General features: G+C 38.9%; 1 protein-coding gene across 1 annotated transcript; it reads right to left on the bottom strand.

Moving 5' to 3' along the window:
- Positions 1–400: 400 nt before the first annotated feature.
- On the bottom strand, positions 401–24,127 carry LOC134661446 (peroxidasin-like). Its single transcript, XM_063517540.1, has 7 exons — positions 23,818–24,127; positions 11,575–11,790; positions 8,997–9,068; positions 6,402–6,634; positions 5,754–6,053; positions 3,341–3,613; positions 401–3,256 (listed from the first exon to the last, which is right to left on the bottom strand). The coding sequence occupies exons 1-7, from the start codon at positions 23,976–23,978 to the stop codon at positions 405–407; spliced, it is 4,107 nt and encodes a 1,368-aa protein (XP_063373610.1). The 5' UTR covers positions 23,979–24,127; the 3' UTR covers positions 401–404.
- Between the last annotated feature and the right edge of the window lie 526 nt (positions 24,128–24,653).

Below are 24,653 nucleotides of genomic sequence, written 5' to 3'. Positions count from 1 at the left end.
ACTAGGTCGATTTGTGTTCTTACACACCTGTTGTCACATTTTTTTTAGTAATCTCGAAAGTATTTTTACTGATTATTATTCGTTATTAATATTCATTGTGTACAAGTATGACAAGAGCGTGACCGATAAAAGAGCTAGAAAAGCTTTATAAGTATGTAAGTACCTAACTTGAAAGCAAAGGTAAAAAAACAGGCAATGTTAAAAGAGCGCACTGTCTCAATCCTATTCCTAGCCTTTGTTTGCTCTTGCTGTGGCTCACCTTAAGCTTATGAAGCAGTAATTATCAAAAATGTGTTTTATCGGTTACGCTCGTTAACTTGATTTTTATTATCCATATGTAGATATACATTTTAATGTGTTCAGCTTAACGTCTATGTTCATTCGTCGAGCCTTATTATTAGGTATTAATTGTCAGTGATTTTATTATTTTCCTGTACAATTTCCTCGAGCTGTTCAATCCTGTTCATAAGAGCGGCCACAGTTTCTTTTAAGTCTTCATTTGCTTGTTCTAAATCAAAAATACGCTCATCGTGGAATGTCTCGTTCACCGTAGCCCTACGCGAGCGCGATAAGGTATTAGTTTCTCTATAATCTCCACACGATTCGCAATCCGCCCAAAATCGAATATCTATTGAAGGCAGGTAATCACAGGATACCATTCCATCTTGTGCTTCAGGAATCAAAAATACGTTTTCACCGATCGTATCAATATTGTCACCATTATCGCACAACACTCGAGCTAGACTTGTTTTTTTTATCTGATCTAATTGTTCAGGTTTAAATACATTTGAATTCTCATACCATAATCGATCTCCGTCTCGCAAACGCCTAAATTGCTCCATTAGAAGGCAGCTAAAAAGTGGGCCAACTTTACCTCCGTCCACCTGATCTTCTAAAATTCCTCCTACCCAGACATCGATGTTGTGAACAGATCCATAAAGCTCCTTAAGTTTGTGTCGTACATTTTGATCAGATATTTCATTGGACAAATCGTCAAAATCTTTTACTTCTGTCATGTTGCAAACTTGTCTCCATTTCGAGTACGGAGGAATAGCATGATCACGTCCTCTTTGAATATTAATAGCAGCAAGGTCTAGGGCAACTGCGTGGGCGGAATAAAAGAGCTTCTCTGTTAGTTCCGAGTTTAGATTTTGAGTAGAAGTTTTCAATTTAGCCGGTGTTGTGAACATACCTCGGAGCAAGGGATCTACTCCGCCTTCGTCGACAAGTCTCCACGGAGCAAAGAATGCATTTCTCAGGAGCAAATGTCCTTGAGGAATGGGCTCGAAGTCCTCATTGTAACGATGCAATATTGGATTAATCATGGAATGACCAAATCTTAGCGCCGCTGTAGCGAACACATTTGATATTGAAGGGTTCAATTTGCTATCATACCCTTTATAATCTCCTAACTTTTTGTAACCTTCCTTACCAAGAACTATAGGTAACCAGTGTGTGTAAGTTATCATTTGTATTTCGGCTCCAACTATTTTCCTTGCTTCCTGGTACACCTTGTCTCCGTCCCAAAATGAGTTCAAAGATTTCAACTGCAAGGCGAGACGATTGTGTTCCCGCATCCAGATAGTATGCATAGCCGCCAAACCAATTTGTTCATTGGCTCTGATGTCACCCGCAACGAAGCAAGCGCGGTCGCTTTCTGCAAGGTTTAGCCTGCAGTCCATGCCGTTTATGCCTGTGGTAGGTAATAGCGGCTTTCTTCCGGGGAATGTAACACCAACACGCAATAATCCATTCTCATTAGTCAAATCTCGTAGGTCAGTAGCAACAGCACTTTCGAATCCGTATACTTGAGAAGCATCAATAAATGAAGTAAGTTGATTAATTTGTTCTCTCGGCTGCAGGCTCCCAAATAAGACGGACGTCATTCCCGATCCACATACCGAACTAGTTCTAATAAAGTCAATGCACCGGCGATTACTGATACGTGGATCATTATTTGGAACATCAATAGGAAAACATGGAGCTGAATAGTCACATGTTTTTTTACAGTCTACACCGTCCCATGTTTGTGAACTTACAGATGGTAGCGCGTGATCTAAGTCGTGGTCTAGCCATTGGCCCCATTGCATAGCCATATGCGAAATCTCGATGTCCTCAGATATCTCTGTTGTAGTTATGATAGAGGAAGATACAGACCGAGCACTTGGTAGTTCAAATCCGTTATATTTCACCCCTTTGTTCCAACCCACTGGTTGACTGAAACCATTCTCATATATAGGAAAAAGTATTCGCCGAAAACCTGTCAAAGATGAACCCCACATAGGATGGGCAAAATTATTGCAACTGCCGTCGATATTGCGGTATTTGTTGTGAAAGCACATATCAGAACAATCTTTACTTTCCCGGTGTGCCGTGCAGCCCGATAGCCGTGCAATTAAATCCAAATTTTGTTGACCAAGAACATCATTATAATTAAATGGTTCTAACGAAGTAACATTTAAGCCACCTTGAATAAAATCTCGTACTTTGTCTAAGGTGCGTTCATAAATTTCAGCTGCACGAGCTAGTTCTCGTGCGGGTGCGTTTGGGAAGTGAGCTATCCTAAAAAGTTCGTGGACATCTTTTTTTGTTGAAGTGTTTTGAAATATTTCTTTAACTGTTCTAGCGATTGCTTGATCTATGTCTCTTGTCGCTTCAGTCAACGCTATGTTTACATATTGCTCTCCTGGAAGTGTATGATCTTTCACGGATAGAAACAGAGATGCTGTATCTTTACCGTTTTCATTAGATGCCATGCATTCATACCGGCCGGTGTCGCTTAGGGTTAAATTATTTATAATTAAACTGCCGATCAAAGTTATCGAAATTCGGTCCTCCAACAATATTGAGGACCCATCTTTGGTCCATTCCACGGAGGCAGGAGGGTCACTTTCAACTTCGCACGGTAACTGAACTGATGTTCCTTTGTAAGCATCGGTGTCAACCGGTTTAAGAACTATGCTAGGTGGAATTACTTTAAATTCTTCTACATTCAGTACTGCGGAAATTTCTGTAATGCCCTCGGAATTTTCCGCTCTGCAATGATAAATCCCGGCGTCATCCTTTGTCACTGCCAGAATGGTAAACTTTTCATTTTCATTCGTGAAGACATAGTTATCGCTTGTTGGTAGAGTCATGGTGTTCATGAACCAGCTTATGACAGGTTTTGGTGATCCTCGAGCCGAACAAGTGAATTCAACCTTATCACCATCGGAAGCTGTTATGTCTTTTGGCACATCTCTAAAAGAAGGGGGAACTGCAACAAAAAAAATTAGTTAAACAGACGTCACATTTAAACTACAGATTTATAAGAATACATCAAAAGCGACAGGGAAATTACCTAATACTTTAAGTTCAGCTGATGCATTAACTTTGCCAAGTATATTTTCCGCTACACATGTATATTCCCCAGCGTCGACGTATTGCACGTCATCGATGAAAATCGAGCCGTTCAGCTTTAAATCCGTTCGAGGGTCAAGTAGAAGCCTTGTGCCTTTGAAGTACCAGGCGATATGAGGCGGTGGATTTCCTTTAGCCACGCAATCGAACCTAACTCGAACGTTTCTTTTTTTGACGACTTGACTTTTGGGCCTGATCTTGAAAACGGGAATCTCTGAAAAAGCATATACTGTATTAGAATATATGGCTATAACTCGAATCGTTTTATTGTCTCAGCTACAAGCTACAGGTATGTACAAAGGTGCACTCTCGGAGCGTGCGTTCTGTTGCCCGTCGGTAAAAGTGTATATTTATGGTTTGATTTAAATTGGAAATATTTTCAATGAAAAATTTGTTACGCTACCTTTCTACCAGAAACTAAGAATCACACTAAATCTTTATAAAAACAGTGAACTCGGAATAAATTTAAAAGTGGAAAAATTACTGCCTTGGGTGAGTTTTATTCTAAGCTTAATAGCATCGTTAGCAGACGTTTCTGCTTGTTAAAAATTTACAGTGAACTCCATCTACTCAGAGCTTAGATATCAAAATCAAAATCAAAATACATTTATTTCAGATAACTATGATCCATAAGTACATGATACATTTAAATAAAATTACAAAAACAATAATAATCACACATTTAAAAATTAAAATAAATAAAATAAAATAAAATTAAAACAGTTAAAATTAATAAATTAAGCACATCAACACTAATTCATTCTTTTTTAAACATAAAACAAATTCATTTTTTTTTAAACATAAAACAAAGATTAAAATCACAGTAGGTATAATATCTTAAAAACTATTTGTCATATGATACACACCCCTTGAGACTGTCTACCCACTGTTTCTGTATTTGACAGCTACACATTCTATCAGCAATGACTTTTAGAATGCTGTTGTGACTATCTCTCAATCGCCTCTGCATCGACGCGTACTTTTTGCGCATTATGGCGTGAAAACCATCAACGCGCGCGCCTACGAACATACCTGAGGCGCTGCATCTGCGGGGCAGTCCCATCAGCATTCTAAAAGCATTGTTATAGAGGACACGCAGGGCGTCGTATGCTCGCTGCGTGTATCTAGCCCATAGGCTACCCGTGTAGAAGATCTGACAAAAGGCTTTAAAAAGAGTTATTTTAACTTCCTGAGTGCTACGGGCAAACCTACGGGCCAGCATGTTGCTTCTCACAGCCAACGCCCTGCGCTCTCTCTCAATGTCAGGGTCATCAGACAAAGTCTCAGTGATGATGTGCCCTAGATATTTAAACTGCTTAACTATGCTCAGCTCAGAACCATTCAGTACAACCGGAGGAATATTGGAAGGCTGAAAATTTCTTTCCGTTTTAAAAACCATTACCTCACTCTTCTTACAGTTGTACTGTAAGCCATGCGCTTGAGCATAGTTTTCACACGTACGGACTAGCTCACGCAACGCTCCGACCGAAGGGCTCAGCAGCACCATATCATCAGCATAACTAAGATTATTAACACAGGTACCGTTAATGTGGCATCCGGCATGCATGCTGCTGAGCTCAACGATCAGATCGTTCACGTACAAGTTAAATAATTTAGGTGACGTTAGTCCGCCTTGTCTTACACCACATTGTAACTTGTACTCGCTAGATAGCACGTCCGACCATTTAACCTGGTTTACTTGGTTTCCATACCAATACTGGAACAACCTAACGCACTCCTCGGGCACACCCGCCTCCACCAGCTTCTTCCATAGCAACTCGTATACAACACGATCAAAAGCTTTGGAAAGGTCTAAAAAGCAAGCGTATACGGGTGTTTTGCGCTCGGTGTATTGCGCAACCGTGTGTTTTAGACATAATATTGCGCTTTCCGTTGATTCACCAGCTCTGAATCCAAACTGTGCATCATGAAGTTTGAGGTGCATCTCGAGGCGTGCGTCCAGTAAACTGTCCAGTACCTTTGCCAGAACTGTAGCTAAAGAAATCGGCCTATAATTTGAAACATCCGATACGTCTCCTGTTCTGTCCTTAATAATAGGTACAACTAAGGTTCGCATAAAAGGCTCAGGTAAGTAGGAGTGTCCCATACACAGGTTATAGAACATGGAAAGCATCATATCAACATCGAATATTTACAATTCAGGTTTATTATTTGTACGTGAGAGTATATGTACGCCTTTTGGTTTAAAATATTTTGGGCCAAAAATGTGTACATAAGTACCGTCTATAGAGTACAAATATTGAATAAGTATATAAATAAGTATTATTTTCTGTATGGCACCATAAATATATACCTACCTACAATTTCATATAAACGAAATGATTAGATTTTACCATTTTCATTAGGCTCGTCGTGTATCATCATCATCATCCTCGCGGGTCTTGAACGCGCTTCCCCAGAGGGATTTTTAGCCATGCACTCGAACACTCCGACGTCCGTCTCATCCACGTTATGTATCATAAGGCTGCCGTTGGACTGTACTTCGTACCGGGTCGCGTCTAGAGAGAGGGCCGTGGAGTCGCGAAACCAAACTATTTCGGGCCTTGGGTCCCCAGCGGCGGTACAAGTAAATATAGCATCCTTGCCAAATTCCACTAAAACGTCTTCGGGCCCTTCGTGTATTTCGGGTTGCTCTAAAAATAGAACGGGTGTTCAGTTTAGGTGAACTGTCATGTCACACATGCATTTTGTCTATGTTTATATAATTACCTATAGGAGAGTATGGATCGGTAGGTAACTATATGTATATAACATGATTAACATGAGCTCTCTTTGTGCATATTTAATGGTTGTGCATATTAAATAAATTATATCACGAAGTCATACATATCAGCTGCCATAAATCAAAACCCAGATCTAAATTTAAACAAAAAAAACTAAAAAAGGATACTGGTTTAAAATCTTGCAAGTTTTGATCATGGACAGCCGATTTCGTTTCTCATGCAGTCCATTCTCTTAATTATTAATCCTAAATGACTCACTGCAATGCATGTCATATTCCCTGAGGCTCGCGAGCGAGATGCCGAGGCGGTGGGGCGGGCCGTAGCAGGTGGCGGCCACGGTCATTCCGGCGTGCGCACGTATCATGCGCACCAGCCACAGCACGCTGCAGTCGCACACCAGCGCGTTGCTATCCAATCGTAGTTTGCGCAGCTTCGGCATGCCAGTGAACGAGCCGAAGGGAACGTGCGCCAGGCGATTGTTGTGCATATATCTAAAAGAAGCCAGGCATTTAGTGACCCAGGTTGTCGGTCTCTGCTTATCTGAACTTTACTTGTCCTGGTAATTAGTCACCAAGGAAGCCTTAAAAACACTTCCATATTTACTACATGTTTGGCTACCTACTGTGCCTGTAGTATTTTTTTTACGTAGCTTGGGTATGGGGAAAGCTGTCATTTCAATACATATCTTGCGTTTAGGTTTTAAATTGTATGGAGATAACAGCTGTCACCCTATTACCTTTAATAGGTAAGTACTTAAGTAGGTAACCGTTTTTTTTTTCTATATGAGTGTAAAAATATGTCCCATAGCTCTTATGTCAGCGAATTAAGAACTATGGGACATATTTTTAAGTAAATTGTATGCAATGTACCCATATTTTTACACTTGACTGTATTAGGTACCTACAAAAAGATTAGATGCGTAAACTGTTTGTGCCTTAAAACCGGTTAACGAGAACGATTGAAAAGTTCCTGTTAGTTATCAGCCAGCGACCGCATATTAAGTTTAATAAACACGCGCAAGTTCCTTGCGAATGAACTCTGTCATCGCCCGTTTCTCCACGCGTAAACATAACCACGTCTGGAGCTCAGTTCCTATCACGTGCCGAGTGCTCGCCTCAAACGAACTAGGTAATTAGCATACAAGTGATCTCGAAAAAAAAACCGGCCAAGTGCGAGTCGGACTCGCGCACGGAGGGTTCTGCACCATCAACAAAAAATAGAGCAAAACAAGCAAAAAAACGGTCACCCATCCAAGTACTGACTCCGCCCGACGTTGCTTAACTTCGGTCAAAAATCACGTTTGTTGTATGGGAGCCCCACTTAAATCTTTATTTTATTCTGTTTTTAGTATTTGTTGTTGAAGCGGCAACAGAAATACATCATCTGTGAAAATTTCAACTGTCTAGCTATCACGGTTCGTGAGATACAGCCTGGTGACAGACGGACGGACCGACAGCGGAGTCTTAGTAATAGGGTCCCGTTTTTACCCTTTGGGTACGGAACCCTAAAAACGAATTCAAGTAAAGAGAAGTCCGGGAGACGAAGCGTAACTCTACTGAGTGATTTCGTAATCCCGAATGTCGAAACATGTTTTCCCATGGGACAATATCAAATTAAATTCGAGTAGGTCTCGCACGGCGCACCTAGGCAAAAGTCTCCCGGGGTTCGCCTAATCGAAGATCATATCACACTTGTAAGTATTTTGAAGTGATTTCCCTGTAAGCTATATGAATGACAACTGTGCATAAGCAAATAAATGTATCGCTCACTTATGCAATTGTAATCAGTATGAATTGAGTCATGGCTCTTTGTAAATAAACAATCGTTAACAAAAACATATTAATAAAATAAAAATCTTATTTGTTGTGCTTTGTTGTGGGTAGGTTCTAGAGTATCTCGTTATATGTTTTAGATAGGGTTTACCTTTACCAATTTAAGTTCAAAACCTCCATTAAGTCATATACATACGTATTAAGAGCCCATCAACGTGCACTGCTAAATAATCGTGATTATTTTAATTTAACGAAAGATATTTAAAAAAGGGGGCCGCTACGTACTGTATCTTGTATTAAAGTACCTTTTGAATACATCAAACTAGTTTTTATTTTGCTGGATTCGTCAAAATTAGTTTGATGTAGTCAAAGGGTACTTTAATACAAGAAACAGTACGTAGCGGCCCCCTTTTTTAAATATCTTTCGTTAAATTTAAATAATTACGATTATTTAGCAGTGTGCACGTTGATGGGCTCTTAAAAAGACTAAAAACAGCATGATGCCAACTTTCCTTTGGCATAGGTATTTGAATAATACCCAGCATCTACCTATTCTAAATTTGGTTAATAATTTAGTTAAAGAAACCTTGAAAGCCATACGCAATACGCCACCTACTCGGAGTCAACGGCACCTGCTAATTGCTATTTTACCTACAACCATCAGGCGTGGCTCACTCCGCGATTTCGTCGCTTTGTTACAGGTAGCTAAAAGTAGGTACATCGGTTCCGCCTCAATTTTGGGGAAAGCCATAAGCCGCGCGCGTGGCGCTGTCGCCACCTAGCGGCCATATCTGTGCTGATCGTAACAGACGCGTTTTGTTAGAGAGTGAGTCTTCTGACTCTTCTGTACTTAGTACTATTATTTATTCTGTGCTACAACAGCACGCGTACCTATCTAACTTTTAACTAAATCTTAAGCCATTAGGTAATAGAGGACGCGCTATTATGATAGTTTTAGTTTCGTTGATGTCTTGTCTTGGCATACAAACGGCTTATAATAGCTATATTATGTAAAGCGCGACACAATATTTGAAATGTATTGAAATTATTTGTTCGCATTATGGTAGTACGGAGTACTTACAAGCGTTCCAGGCGGGGCATGTTTGTAAACGTATCTGCGTGTATCTCATGGATTTCGTTCACGTGCAAGTAGCTGAAATCACAAACAAGAATAAAAACAAAGTGAAAAACTAGACACTGTATTGTAGAGTCTGTGCGGAAAGAGAAGAGTCGTGGAATGTATATGGGGCCCAATACCACGACTCTTCTCTTACCCAACAGACTTGAACAGACTCTACCTATAATATCGTTTAAAAAAAGCGGCCAAGTGCGAGTCGGACTCGCTCATGAAGGGTTCCGTATTTAGGGGATTTATGACGTATTAAAAAAAACTACTTACTAGATCTTGTTCAAACCAATTTTCGGTGAAAGTTTGCATGGTAATGTACATTATATATTTTTTTTTAGTTTTATCATTCTCTATTTTAGAAGTTACAGGGGGGGGGGCACACATTTTACCACTTTGGAAGTGTCTCTCGCGTAAACTATTCAGTTTAGAAAAAAATGATATTAAAAACCTCAATATCATTTTTAAAGACCTATCTATACCCCACACGTATGGGTTTGATGAAAAAACATTTTTTGGGTTTCAGTTCTAAGTATGGGAAACCCCCAAAATTTATTGTTTTTTTTTCTATTTTTGTGTGAAAGTCTTAATGCGGTTCACAGAATACATCTACTTACCTAGTTTCAACAGTATAGTTCTTATAGTTACGGAAAAAAGTGGCTGTGACATACGGACCGACAGACGGACAGACAGACAGACATGACGAATCTATGAGGGTTCCGTTTTTTGCCATTTGGCTACGGAACCCTAAAAATTGTTTATCTTCTGAAATGGTTCTGAAATTTTTCATGTCCTAATTATAATTAGGATTTAATTAGGATTAGGATTTCAGATATATCTGAAATTGACTTGAAACATAATTATGTGCAATGGACTTGTAATCCTCGCCAGTCATGGTTGTAGATTCGTATTAATTAGTATTAGACGTATCTGAGTGCACACGCTTGTGTGATTATCAGGGATGTTGCGGATGCCGACTTTTTGACATCCGCGGATGCGGATGCGGATGCGGATTTTTAAAGGCTCACATCCGCGGATGCGGATGCGGATGTCAAGATAGTACCATAAAAAACGTCAAATATTACATTTTAGTATTTTTTTTTTCAAAAAACCGGCTAAGTGCGAGTCGGACTCGCGTTCCAAGGGTTCAGTACATTAAGTCCCACTCACGCTTGACTGCTCATTTCTAATAGGGTTTTTTGGTTAATGACTAAATTACCTAGGAGTCTAGCACTTACGCCGATGCTAAGACGTTCCTGTACCGACCTGTTCCACATCCGCATCCGCATTAAATCCGCATCGATTTTATGCGGATGCGGATGCGGATGTTGAAAATAATGCGGAAGTTCCGCGGTTGCGGATGCGGATGCGGATATTCGCAACATCCCTGGTGATTATACTGATTATCCTTTGAGCTCCAATGACGCGGTTGATTAAACTACGAATCCCTTGGTACGTAATAAAGTGCCTATAGCTGGTCAAGCAGATCTTGTCAGTGTAAAAAGGCGCGAAATTCAAATTTTCTATGGGACCATATCACTACGCGCCTACATTTTTCAAATTTGCCGCCTTTTTCTACTGACAAGATCTGATTGACCAAGTATACTTTTTATTTTATTCTTTATTTAAGTATTAAACTTTACACATAAGTTAACAGTATCACACCAAATCACTTATGTGGTATATTATATTTCATATTAAAATTAAAAAAATATTTATTAATATAACAAAAGAAACTTATAACAATGAGATCAGATCATTTTAACATCATATTATATTTATCTATGCACCTTATCAGTTTCCTGTAAAATACACCAGCAAATATATCGACATCATCTGACTCCAATATGATGCTTGAAATGATTCGCGGCAGTAACTTGAGCATGACAATGGCATCAAATTCTGTATCAGACTATCGACGGGGCCATCGACTGGCTCCTTTTACGGAGGAGTGTCTTATCTCATCACGGCGCCTATCGAGGTTACGAGTTAGGAACGATGCCGACTCTGAGGAGTCCGAGGTAATATTTGTCATGTCACGAAGCGCATTTCTAGTCAGGCACCCTTTGATAAAAACAACATGTAATTTTAATTTTAAGTAAATAAAACATTCGCTGGTTGGAAAAAAGCTTACAGACCACATGTTGGTAAGAGGTTAGGCCTATGGACGGCATGGACGCTTGCATTTCCATGGTCATGCCGCAACTCGTAAAAACATAAATGCTATTTTTGTACAAACTCAGTCTACAGTCCCTCTAATAAACCTCGGAAATTTGTCACAGGGGATTTTCTTCTGAAACCGCTCAGTACACGACAATAAAATTTAGTTTGCAGCATTTGAAGACATACAAAATACCCATTTTGTTATATGCTTTACTTCCGCTGCCGTTACATTTTTGCTTAAAATTCAGTTTGAGAGCAGCTGTAGAGAGCTACCTCTACAATTACCTACCTACCTAAGAGTTGCCAGAAATAAGAGGTCATACATTAATTTCCCAATTGTACCTTTAATTAGAGTTAAGGGTTAACTTACAGTTGTTCCAAATGCGGCAAGCCCTTAAAGACATCAGGGTCGATAGTCTTTATGCGGTTTCTGTAGAGATAGAGGTACTTGACGCGTCGCAGGCCGTGGAAGGCGCCGGAGCGCAGCGCGCGCAGCTGGTTGTCGTTCAGGAGCAGCGAGCGCAGGTGATGCAAGTGCGAGAACACACCTCCCCCGACATCGTACATCTTGTTGAAACGGAGATCTCTGCAACGTTAACATTCAATTAGGGTAGGTCCTTCGAAGGTGCTTATATCGGGGCACCAGCATGATGGTTGTTCGTTGATATGCAAGGACAGCTTGGTAGCATGTGTACAGCCAAGATTGCACGTAAAACTAGTGAGCAAGGATTTATTCAAGCATTGTCATTTACGTACTCAAGTAGGGCTTCCAAATACCGAACTTTTCAGAATACCGAAACTGTCTTCATCATAAAAGTTTTCCTATTACTTAATAGCGAATAGCGAACAAAGCCGTAAGTGTCTTCTTGATGTGAAGATATTTATGGTACAATAAGTTTGTATTAGATACTTAAGTTGGCGTGTTTTATTAGTTTTGTAAGAAACAATAAATCGTGGGACGAATCTCCGGGTTACGGTTACTAGGTAGGTACCTACATAGAAGTAGGTACGTGTTACGCAATATTATATGGCCCAGCTTTCTGAATCTTACAGATATGGTTTATTTGAGGTTTAATGTAGGCGTTAAACTATGTAGGTACCTACGATAGAAATATAAATTCATTCAATAAGTTAGTATGTGGGCTTAAAGTTCCATTCCATAAAAAGTAGATGATTTAGACACTCTTTCCAGTTAACCGAATTAAAGTTTCGAATTGTGTAACATTTCGAAGTAATGGTATTATTACTCTCCTCTATATGTACAGTCAGCATCAAAAGTAGCGTATCAAACAACGGTCAAACTAGTCAACTTTGCCTCCAGCTTTGCCCAAAACCACATTTTTAAACAAATGAGTTCATGTAGATATTGTAGATAAAAGTATGCGTAACAGATATAGCAGCACTACTATTTTTTGTAAAAAATAGGTTATATTTGTAACAACTAACAAGACTATGTAACACAATATTTATTATGTTAAATTTACAAAATAATAACAGAAAATAATTTTAATAGCAACAGGATAACTGCCTTTTTCGTTAACTCAATCGCACTAAAGCGCAGTGAGTTCGTGGTTAGCGTTAAGTAGAGTAGACAGTGGCGTAACTAGGGGAGGCTGGGGGGGGGCATGTGCCCCGGGCGCCGTCCAAGGGGGGGGGGGCGCCAAAATGGGCAAAAGACCTCCCATAGAAAATGGACCAGCCAAAATGTAGGAAACAGTCAAATTTTTTTTTCACGACTTAGGGGTTGGTCTCATAGTAAAAATTGCTCAGTATAATACCAAAGCCTCCCTGGCAACGGAAATGCAGTTATTTTTTAGCCACCGTGTATACAGGGTGGTCCAAACCTTGACGTCCAAAAAATTTTTTTAGAATCCTCATCGTTGGTTATCAGAATATACCCCATGTATGTTAGCCGATTTTTCGTAGAATTCGAGTTTAACTTTTGTTAAGAAATTCCGGGGTGAAGCTTTGCGTTGCTTTTATGCCTTCTAATAATTGTTCGTGGTATTTGCACTGATAACATGAAATAGCGATGGGGAAGTGACCCCATAAAATAATAGTAGAAATAACAAAAGAGGATTTTTGTAATGAATTACTAATTTGGAAGCTTTGCACCTCCAGTTCCTTTGACCGGTGACTCTGACAAATTATGACTATTAAGTATCACTGCGCCGTTTGTGAAGGATTATGTTACAAAAAGAAATATTCAAAAAAGTTCAATAGTTTTTTTTAATAAATAATTGCTTCACCCCGGAATTTCTCAACAAAAGTTAAAAGAAATAAAAATCATACCTAATTCGAAAACTACGAAAAGTCGGCTAACATACATATTCTGATAGCCCACAGCGTGAGGAATCTAAAAAAAATTTTTGGACGGCAAGGTTTGGACCAACCTATATAACACATGCCGTGCCAACATCGCTCGTTCTGTGATACTAGAATGCCGTGAAAAACCTGTGTCAGGCATTGAGAGCATTCTATCTAGAGCACAGACAATCCAACCTCTAGACATAGCATAGTCGCGCTACCCCCTCTGCCACACATACGGTAGCGTTACTCCATCTTCGAGTCAATTCCGTGCCGTGATTGGTCCGTGTCTTTGAACGGACCAATCACGGCACGGGATTCACCTCGTCCCCCCGCACCCCCGTATTTTTGGCAGCATCGGTTTCATGAAAGAATTAGCCTAAGCTCAGTCTAGAGGTTGGGTTGTCAGTGATCTAGAGTTTCGGTGTGGGTTCGGGAGAATTTAGTTCAATTCAATCCCACCAAGGCTCAATTTTGCGCGTTTACCGCTAAGAAAACCTCATTTTTCAAGGCACAACCCTTCCCATGTCAGGGAGTATTGGGAGCTTCGGTGTTGACATCTCCATCAGTGACGTCCAATTTCGTAGCCACCTTGCTGGGTAGGCTGCGCTCGTATCCAAAAAACTCGGTGTGCTCAATAAAGGCAGCCGATACTTTACTCTGGGGCAGACAGATCCATAGGCGTACCCACGGTGGGGCAAGGTGGGACAGTTGTCCCACCCTGGTCTCTGACCATAAGCTAAGAATCTCTGTTTCAACCGTACCCTGTTACAACGTGCCCAGCCTCCCCTACTTCTGCCTTACCCCTTAAAAAATGCTGCGTACGACCATGGACAGATCCCATATAATGAGTACTGCTGTCACCTTTGGGCAGGAGCACCTAGATGCCACCTTGGTCCCTTCAAATCAGTCCAAAGGCGCGCTATGAATAGTCTACGATCCCAAACTTACAAGCAATATTGAATCTTCAAGTCTAAGGAGATCTCGAAAAAAGAAGTGTATAAGTTTTAAAATGGTCGGCAACGCGCATGTAACGCCCCTGGAGTGTAGACGTCCATAGGATGCGGTGACCGCTTACCATCAGGTGAGTCGTAAGCTTGTTAGCCACCGATGGACTAAAAAAACACTTATTTGTCTAAATCAAAAGTAAACTTTAATAAGTAAAAAGTAACCCTTTCGTTAGTTCATTTCGTTTGGGAGGGGGGAGGGGGGGGGGGGGAGAGGCGCAAATTTGGTGCCTGCCCCGGGCGCCATATCCTCTAGCTACTCCACTGAGAGTAGATGGGTATATAATGGGGAAAATAAACCAGAAATCGTTTATTATCTTTTCAGGCAGATTACTCTGCTCTGTTTCATTAGAAATTCTATAAATACCGCATAGTTTCTTCACAAATCCAGAAATCTTAAAAATAGCTAAATTTATCTACATTTGTGAACCTTTACTTTAAAATGTTTGTAGGTACTGCATTCAATCTCCATCGGTCTGTTTATAATTGTAAGCTTCTCGTTAACCTGTATAGTTTATGTGGGTTGTTTTATTAATACCATAGGGTATATAATATATTGGTATAGAATAGGTACATAGTCAGATATTTTGACACGCACGTTTCAACGTTAACATGTTATTGCAAGTGACAGGTACAGAACAAGGTATATAGGTATGACCGCCCCAGGCAGGTACACATTACGTTTGTAACATGCAGTCATCTGACTGCATTAATGTACTTAGGTAATTCATAATATAACAACACTGCAATGCTCTACTGGGTTATCATGTTAACTCTTCGAGACCTTCAGATACAGGTACAATACATACTAGAAGGTCTCAATCCCTTGACATATTGTATTACTTCAGGTTGAATGAAATTTTGCAGGGAACTGTATTAGATTATAAGTATTCATGTATTAATAATAACAAATAAATAAATACATATATAGGCATGTATTATAGTATGCATTCAAAAGCTCCCAACTAAAAACCTTACTCTGTTGTCAATGTCACTTTCCATCAGGTGATTTCCAAGATAAGTCGTTGGTCAGTTTATAAAAAAAAATAGAAAATATTATAATACCTACCTACCTACATAATGTAATTCCATCTCATTTTAGATTTAATAGAAATCGAAGAAAGCTCGTCTATGTGGGGCGTCTCAATATTTGTTAGGTTAGTGAAGTGGAAACACGAATTACCACCCACAAGATACAGCACCTTCACGCTTACCTACTCTTATCATTATTATGCTTGTACCTAGGCGCAATATACCACTGGTATTGAAATCATTATGTATTTAGATGCGACTCTATCGAAATCGTTGTAGAATCAAACATGGGCTAATTTGGCGTAGGACATGTACCTGAAACTTTCGTTTCGAGGCTAGTTTTTTTTATAAATATGGGCGCACTGACTAGTGAGCGCGGGATATATACCTATAGGCCTTGTGGGGTTTAATCTGTTGGTTGATAACTATGACATGGATCAGTGCGCGCCGCCGACTCCGCCGCGCCTCTGGCAGACAATTCACTGCCATTGTCAACTGTTACATGGCTGAGAGCATATATTATAACAATGTGTATTATCCGTGTCCTCAAATGTATCCTCTATTCAAGGTTGATTTCAGCTTACTTCGGGATATAATCCCTTAAATTATTATTAAAATTAGGTAGCTTACAGCTAAATAGACTAAGCCGATCGGGGCGTATTGTATACCTATACATAGTTAAGTACACGTATAGTACTATGTATTGTATTGTATACATTGGATGACCAGGATGAAACTCACGCTACACCATACCATCTTTGTCAGTAGATAAGGCACAAAATTCAAAATTTGTATGGGTGATCAATCCTTCAAGCAATTTTTCAAATTTGAAGCCTTTTTACACTAAATACTAATAATGATCGCATGCCTGTATGCCTATTTTTTGTATGGAAACCCCTGCACTTTGTGACTATGCGCTGACACTAGGCCCAATTGGTCTGGGTTAAGTAATTGAGGCTTGTAAAGTTTTATGAATAAGACGCTTAGTATATAAATAAAAGAAAATCTTGTAAAATGTAATACCCGTCGGTGTCTATTATACGTAATACAGTAAATTTAAACATTTAGCGTTTGCGTCAAATCCGGTAGTTCTGATTTTTTGCAGACTTGTTTATGATGTTGGCCCAATGAATAATCCAAGTTTGTGACCTCGAGCGCCGAACGCAACTTTGTCTTTGTCAAAGGTTACAAAATTCTACAATTTGACTGGATTATATTGACACGGTAATGTCCCGCCAAGACGAGCAAAACATACAAAAAAGGCATTAAACGGACCCTCTTTTCATGAAACCATTCAAGATAAGCTTGAAGTTTCAGTGAACAAAAGGGTATATAATGTTACTTATAAGCACCTATATTTTGAATTACATTTTCTTGACCTTGTAGTTTAATTTTTAACAATTATTCCAAGTCAAAGTTTTGTCACACTTCCGATTCACCGAGAATCAGTACCTAATCTTAAGCTATTACTTCTTGCAGAAGCTACAAGTCCAATTTTTAAACGGAACTGGTATTTAGCCTATACGGCTATGAAATACCAATTTTTACAGCAATATCAATCAAAATGAGAACACTCGTTTATTGTTCATCGTAGTGCAGATATACGATATATTTGAGTGTCTAGTGCAGATATACGATATAGCAGTGAACGTACACAAAATAAAGCTTTTGTCGAAAATATAGAAGTCTACCGTTTTTGAGTATGATTTTTTCTGTTAGTTACCTACCTAACCTTTTTTTACCGTTATTCAGATTTCAGCCCCGCTTTTATTCAAACCCTTTTTATATTATTTAAATTTTATACTAACATTAATAAATTCTACATAGCATTTATAATCAACATTCAAGACATAATAACGTTGTTTTAGTGTTGTTGGGTTATGGCTGTAAGTAGGTACTTAGGTATTTACTAAACGCACCGTCATTTACATTAACAGTAGGTACAGTATCTAGGTACAGTGTTTCATTCTATTTTAGTCCTGTGGCCTCGTCACGGTTGTTTATAACCGATACGTTCTAATAAGCACGTTTCATTTTCATTTACTTATAAATAATATATGCTTCAAAACCAAGCACATATGTACATACTATAAGGATACTTCACGACAAACCGGCGTTATCCCGTATACCTACAACGCATTCACGATGTTCTGTGCTACATGCTCACATACATAATTACATATACACCATCACGCCTAGCACATCTTGCAGAAACTCGCGCGATTTTTTAAATATTAACCTTTTATATGTAGGTATGTTGTGGTCAAAAATCTTCCCTTGGGTTCAAACCACGGTTGTGCCGTGTAGAGTAGAAAAAAATCATTAAAAGAAAAAAGCAAATCGGCGACTAAAAGTTCGGCCAGGGTCCTTATCATACACAGACTATAGTCGCGACAACTCATGGGCTACGCTACTGCTATAATGCTATTTAATTTTTTTTTTAAGCTGGCGGCATGACACAAATTTTAACAATATTTCCATCAACTATTAACGCGCATTATTTATTGCATTGAATGTTGTGCTGGCGCTACGGATGTAACAGAAAACGGAATAAGTATTAAAGGTTTAAATTCAGATTGCCAAAATACTAATTATTTATTACTAACTTATTAGCTTTTCAAGAGAGCCTTAAAGCGTTACCTTTCCTAGTTTACAAATTTAGGTTATATCAAATATATTATTACGAGTCTAGGTTATATCCCTGTCGTGCGTGCCTGCCCGAAGCTGAACAGACTTTAGCCTCGTAAAGCAAAAATAAACGCAAAATAAACTGGAATGACGGGAGTACGTACTAGAAGCAAGCTTCAAGGCGCAGCTGGATTTATCCATCGAATAGATTTTTCTTTATACTGAATATTTGAATAGTATCTCTAAACATTTATTATACTGACTTCCAATCTTTGTCGCTCGTCATCACATCATTCACCTCCTTCCTTGGAAGTCACATAACACGAACAAAAACAATCAGGCTAGTTGATAACGTCCTCCTTTTTAGAAGTCGGTTAAAAATATCTAAGCTTCAAAGCTCAATATGTGTATCTCTCTGTAGTCTCAAAACAAGAGTAAAATAATTACTCTATTATGCATTACCTAATTTCTTGTATAATAACTTAGGGTCTCCCCAAACTTATCGACGCGGAATCGGCAATGCCAATAAAAATGAAACTTTATGTCCACGCAATAAGAGCGAAAAAGACGCCGACGCGTCGGCCGTCGACGGCCGAACGGAGCCGAACCGAACCTTACCTGTTTATGCTGTTTACTATCGGCTTTCGCCGAATCCGCGTCGATAAGTATGGGGAGACCCTTAATAAGCTCGTAGGCTTCTTGCAACGGGATTTTACAGGTACTTACTTGAGCCAAAAATTACTAATTAAGTAATTAGCTCTCGACGATTGTAGCTGGCGCACAGACAATACCAACATCAGCACTCGTTCGATATATATTTCGGGGATCTCGGAAACGGCTCTAACGATTTAGATTTTTGCTATATAGGGCGAAAAATCGATCTAGGTGTTATCTCTGGGAAAATGCGCATTATTTAGTTTTTATATGTTATCCGAGAAAAGCTCGGTCTCCCAGATATTAAGCATTTAGCCGACACTGAGCACTTATTTCTAACCGAAATGCATAACGGCGCTACTTTAGCTCAAATCAGAGGTTTAGGTGATACAAAAGTGTTTTAAAGGATCAGCTATCGCTTAGAGATTAACTTTTAGTCGCTATCCTTTTGGTAGCAGTTTTATTGTCTTGTTTAATCGTTGTCTTAAAAATAAGCAGCAATTAACAATTAAGGTGACCATCAGCGTTTGAGCTCTTTCGTTAGTAATGGCAGAAATATTTAAACTGACAAAGAGATGGGGAAAAAAGTAGCATAGTTTATTTTTCTTTTTTTTCTAGCTTAGGCCGCGAATATATCAGCCTCCCCTCGTAGAACTAAACAGTAAACACCGGTGTCAAGATTATTATTGTCAGTGTGATAGAGTCGTGCGGAAAGAGAAGAGCCGTGGAATGTTAGGAAGCCCATACATTTCACGACTCTTCTCTTTCCGCACAGACTCTACAAAATTAGTTTTTAGTTCGTGTTATCTTTGCAGTGATAAGAGTGATAAATATCATACCGTACCTGTTCCGTCATTATCTACGGGCCGAGTCCGGCGGCGGGATTTCGTCACCAGTTGTTTATTTTAATATACCTACTTTAGGAAGATTACTACCACTACCAACTTTACTACGGTTTTGGAAGATTACTAGCACTACCAACTTTACTACGGTTTTGGGATCAACATTTTTGTACATTAGAGGTACACTGCCGTTCGAACGCAGGCATTTATGAAGACAGACATTATGAAGAGAAACAAATTTCCATTGAGGACACTTGGGTATTGGGAAAAAAATTACTACCTAGAGTAAAAAGTTTTTGTGCCTAGTATACTTAAAAGCGGTGGAAACGTGTAACTGGGCATTTTCACTTAACTGTGCACCATTAACTACCGGTTAGCAATCGTCACAAAACTGACGGTCAATGTCAAATCCCATACATTTTGTCAGGAATGTGAAGTTACTGGTTAGACGTTACTGAAATACGACTGTCGCGCTTTAAAGTACAAGTTAAAATGAAAATACCCACCTACTCTGTAAAGAAACTCTTCATGCATTTTCAGATATTTTTGGGAATATAATTATGTAGATTTGAAATGAAAGGCCATGGCAGGATAAGCTAAGTGAATCTGCCCCCAGCGAGTTTTGACTTGTAATTTTTTTCGATGATGTGGCTTACGTTTTCTTTAGCGGGTACCTATAGAAAATGTAGTGATGTATTCAATTTAAAAAAAAACACCTTGTTGTACCACAGATAAAATTAAGTACATGCATTTATTTTATAAATTATTAAAGAGGCTAGCTTTGGTGAAAAATTTGGAGGTGTTGCTGACGTGAAAGTAATAAAAATATTTTTTTTGAAAAAGTAATTGATTTTTTTTTTCTTTTTTGTATAGAAATATATCCTATAATTAATGTCATATAATTGTCTTTACTATATGCACATTATACGTGACGCACGTCAAAATCGTCTGGCTAGAAAAAAAATATTGCAAAAGATCATATTTCGTTTTTTTTTTAACTATAAACTTTTGGGGGCTCAAATTTTGCATACTTGTTACCAATACAAAGCCACATCATCGAAAAAAATTAAAAGCCAAAACTCGCTGGGGGCAGATTCACTAAGCTTATCCTGCCATGGCCTTTAACTGTCTTAATTCGAGTAATAATATTTGGACCTGGAGTTTTACCGGCCCGTCTGTTAATTTCTAGCCGCGCTACCATACCATAGTTATTATAAGTTTAAGTTTAAGCAGCTTCATAACAAACTTCAAAAAGATGCTGAGGTTAACACTTCGCCACAGGATCTTTGTTCTTTTTTTATGTAGGTAAGTATATGTTTCCTTTTAAACCCCAGACGCAAAATGAAGGGTGTTATATATGTTTGGCGTCAATGTCTGTCTGTTGCATTGTAGCTCTCCAACGGATAGACCGATTTCGATGCGTTTTTTAAACGTGAAAGAGAGTTTCCTTGCGGTGGGTCTTAGCTATGTTTGATAGAAATTATTCCAGCAGTTTGAAGAGTAGCAGCTTAGTTCTTTTGTTTTTTTTTTGTTTAATGATTTAATGATTAGTAAATAGTAAGATAGGTTACATAGATAGGTAGTCAAAATTCCATACCTGAGACTAAGAAAATGATGAATATCCACTAAAAATAGTTGTATTCAAAGTAAGTCTTTCGATATTCGCAGTGTTTTATTGACCTCGCTACTAAAAACTTCAGATAATACCATTAAACTGATAACAAAGTTCTCTAGAGTAGGGGAAACTGGGGAGGGTTGATCACCCCTTTTGTTTTTAGCATACATTTTCTTAACTATTTGTAGTATTGAGAAACTTTATAGACCATACGATTCAGAATTTATCTCTTCATTAATAGTTTGAATTAGAACAGATTTGTGCAATAAATTAGACCATTATTTAATAAAAACCCATACTGTTGACTTTTACCATGTGTCCCCTATGTAAGGGAGACTTGTTTACCCCTGGTCGGGAGCCTTGATCCTAGGAGGATCAAGTGACCCTGGTTCTTGGGACACATGGTAAACAGATTTTTACCATGTCTCCCCATACCAGATTCTCATTGATTATATAACTCGGATCGCTATTAGCAATGCATCTATAATTTGTAAAATACACAGCAAACATATATATATTGCATCTTCCATGCTTTGAAGTTGTATTTCCGGTAATCAGATGTCTAAGCCGAAGGGATCAAGTATTCCAGATTTGGGGACACTTGGTAAAAAGATTTTAAGCGGCAATGTCATATTTCGAGGGTAGTATCTACATTAATTTATTCACTTTATCTACAGAAAATTAATATATGAAGATATCAAACACATATTAATCCATAATCTTATACTTTTAAAAAACAATGTAATCGTATTATCCATAAAACAACATAAAATAGGTAATCAATTTTTGAACCAAAAAAAAAGTTAAAAAAAAAACAAAAATCTAAGTTATTAACATAAAATTTCTTGTAACAAGCTAAATTTTTTAAAGTTATTATGAAGGTATTTTTAGCGTCAGATACCTACAGCAATTTTAAATTTTTTACCCATCTCTGGTCGTTATTGTTTACTATAATAAATAAGTTTAGAAATTTACTGCTCACGTTTCGAGGACGGTGTTTGAGCTGCATAATCCTAAAATCCTTTCTATGGACCGTCGGTTCTATAGTACATAAGGTCGGAAAGCCATTGAAATAGCATTTCATCCATAAAAACAAATATCGCCGGTTGAAAACCAAATATCGTTATAAGTGTTGTTTGTCGACCGAGTAACATCCCCTGTGTGTAAAACGTTCAACTTGATAAACAAGACCAAGTGCGGGTAGTTCGTAAAATGTTGATGTCAACTTTAGTTAGTCTTTTCAAAGGCCACGGTGATAATTCCGTTTTCGGAGTTCGGAGTCGGTTGTATAATTAAAAACTGAATTATACGCCATTAAATCCCGTTTTAATAAACAATAATGAGTCAAAAACCTTGAAAGTTTAAATCAGTGTTTCTCTGGTCGTACTTTTGCGGCATGATTTACTAAAGAAAAGAAAATATTTATGATAGCTCTATGAATCATTTTGTAAGTAAATTTATTACAATGTATACTTGATCGCTTTGGGGGTGACATGATCCCGGAATCATATCTCCCCTGAAGAAAAAGACAAAGTCTCCCCATACATAGTAAGATTATAAAACGTGCCGTACTCGAAACGTGTGTTCGCGTATATCAATGTAATCCAAGTTAATCATCACTTCAATAAACAACAAATAAAATAAGCACACTCACTAACATCATTTCCATCTCATATTATAAAATAAATCCAGTTAAAGCTTACCGAAAATTGAATATAGTACGCAGAAAATCTTTCACCGTCCGCCATTTTTGAACCATTGACTTTTCCGATACAGTGCCATGACAGAACGTGAAGTTAGGAACGAATGAATGAGTGTTACCAGTGCAAAAAAATGTATCTCGTTTGGTTTGATTAAAAATGAAGTTTACCAAGTGTCCCCTAGGGATCGACCCTCCCCACCCTCACCTAGTGTTAAATAGGTATCTATGTAATAACCCGACTTATAGCTAAATAAGTAAATGTTACGTTGAGCAAGCAGGTAATATCTTAGGCACTTACCTACCTATTTCAAGCTGATTTATATAGGTACCTACCACGTTTCGCGGTACGAATTAAGGAGACTCCGTTTTGTTTACCGAATAGAAATTTACTCAAATTAATACCAATACGTTAGGTGGTTTGACTACTAAGAGTCTTAGAGGAAACTTCGTACTGCAGGTACTGCAAGCTCAAGTTTTAAGATTAATCTTGCATCGCAAATTTTCAAAGTGTTTTTACATTACATGGATAAAATCGCTGCGCCGGGCCTTCTTTGCCGGCCGCCGCGCCGGCAACTTGCGAAGCCGGCAAACTTGACTCGCCAGCCCAATTAAAGTAAGCATATTCGCAGACGCAAGCTTCTAGGAATTATTTGGGAGCTAGGAAAACATGTTTTCTTAAAATACGTTTCGCAACAAAAACATTGCGACTTGCGACTCGTTCGCGCCGCGCTCCACAATATAACATCATAAGTAGGTACATATATAACCAGGCTAACAACAGGTTATAAATAGAAGGGACCAGCGTTGATATAAACACTATACTTACAGAGTGTGTATGTCTGTTGGAACTTTCGGCACGGCAGTCAGGCCCTGGCGCAGACACCGCACCGCGTTTCGAGCGCACTCGCATTTTGGCGGACAAACTTGGCCCGAAGTAAAACTGAACTTGAAAAGTAAAATAAACTTAAAGTAAATTAAAAGTCTCATTGTAATTTTTCGAAACAAAGTTCATATAGGTAAGTTTTTTCGTTGCGACACCGTGTATGCAATCGGAGGTGCGGGGGCGGTCTCGGAGGCCGAGGGAAGACGACCGGCCGGCCGGCGGACGCGCCAGGAGTGCAGTGGCAGCACAGCGGCGAGTGCGAGTGCGGGCCGCACGCGTGCCGACGCCGACGCCGCGACCCGCCTACGCCTGTCGCGAGAACTCCCGCCCAGCGCCCGCCGCACCGCGCACAGACACCTCCGCCAACACTACCAAACTGGACAACCAAAAACTTTAAATCCTACCCAGGAAAAGCCGCAGAACAATATTCATCTATAAATTGTATAATCGGGTTATTTCCAGAAGAAAAAACAAATCCCATAGTTACCACTAAAGTGAATAATTCACTAATTGTAACCAATTACTTATACGAAGGTATATACGTCATAACTACTTGGGATTTTTTTTCTCACTTTGTTCTAATGGTATTAGGTTATAGGTAACAGATAAGAAATAAAATCCCAGCTGTTGCTAGTGGCAGCCATGGTAAACATATTTGTGGTAACAGCTGGGAATAAGCCGTCTAATTTAGTACACTGCTGAGTTAACAGTTACTTAGTTGACTTTCAATTGGTGCTCCTGTTTCTTAACAATCCATTGCAGCGTCATGTGGTCGAAAA

The sequence above is a fragment of the Cydia amplana genome, chromosome Z (assembly GCF_948474715.1).
Source record: "Cydia amplana chromosome Z, ilCydAmpl1.1, whole genome shotgun sequence".
NCBI classification, from domain to species: domain Eukaryota; kingdom Metazoa; phylum Arthropoda; class Insecta; order Lepidoptera; family Tortricidae; genus Cydia; species Cydia amplana.
This window is presented reverse-complemented; position numbering and strand designations above follow the sequence as displayed.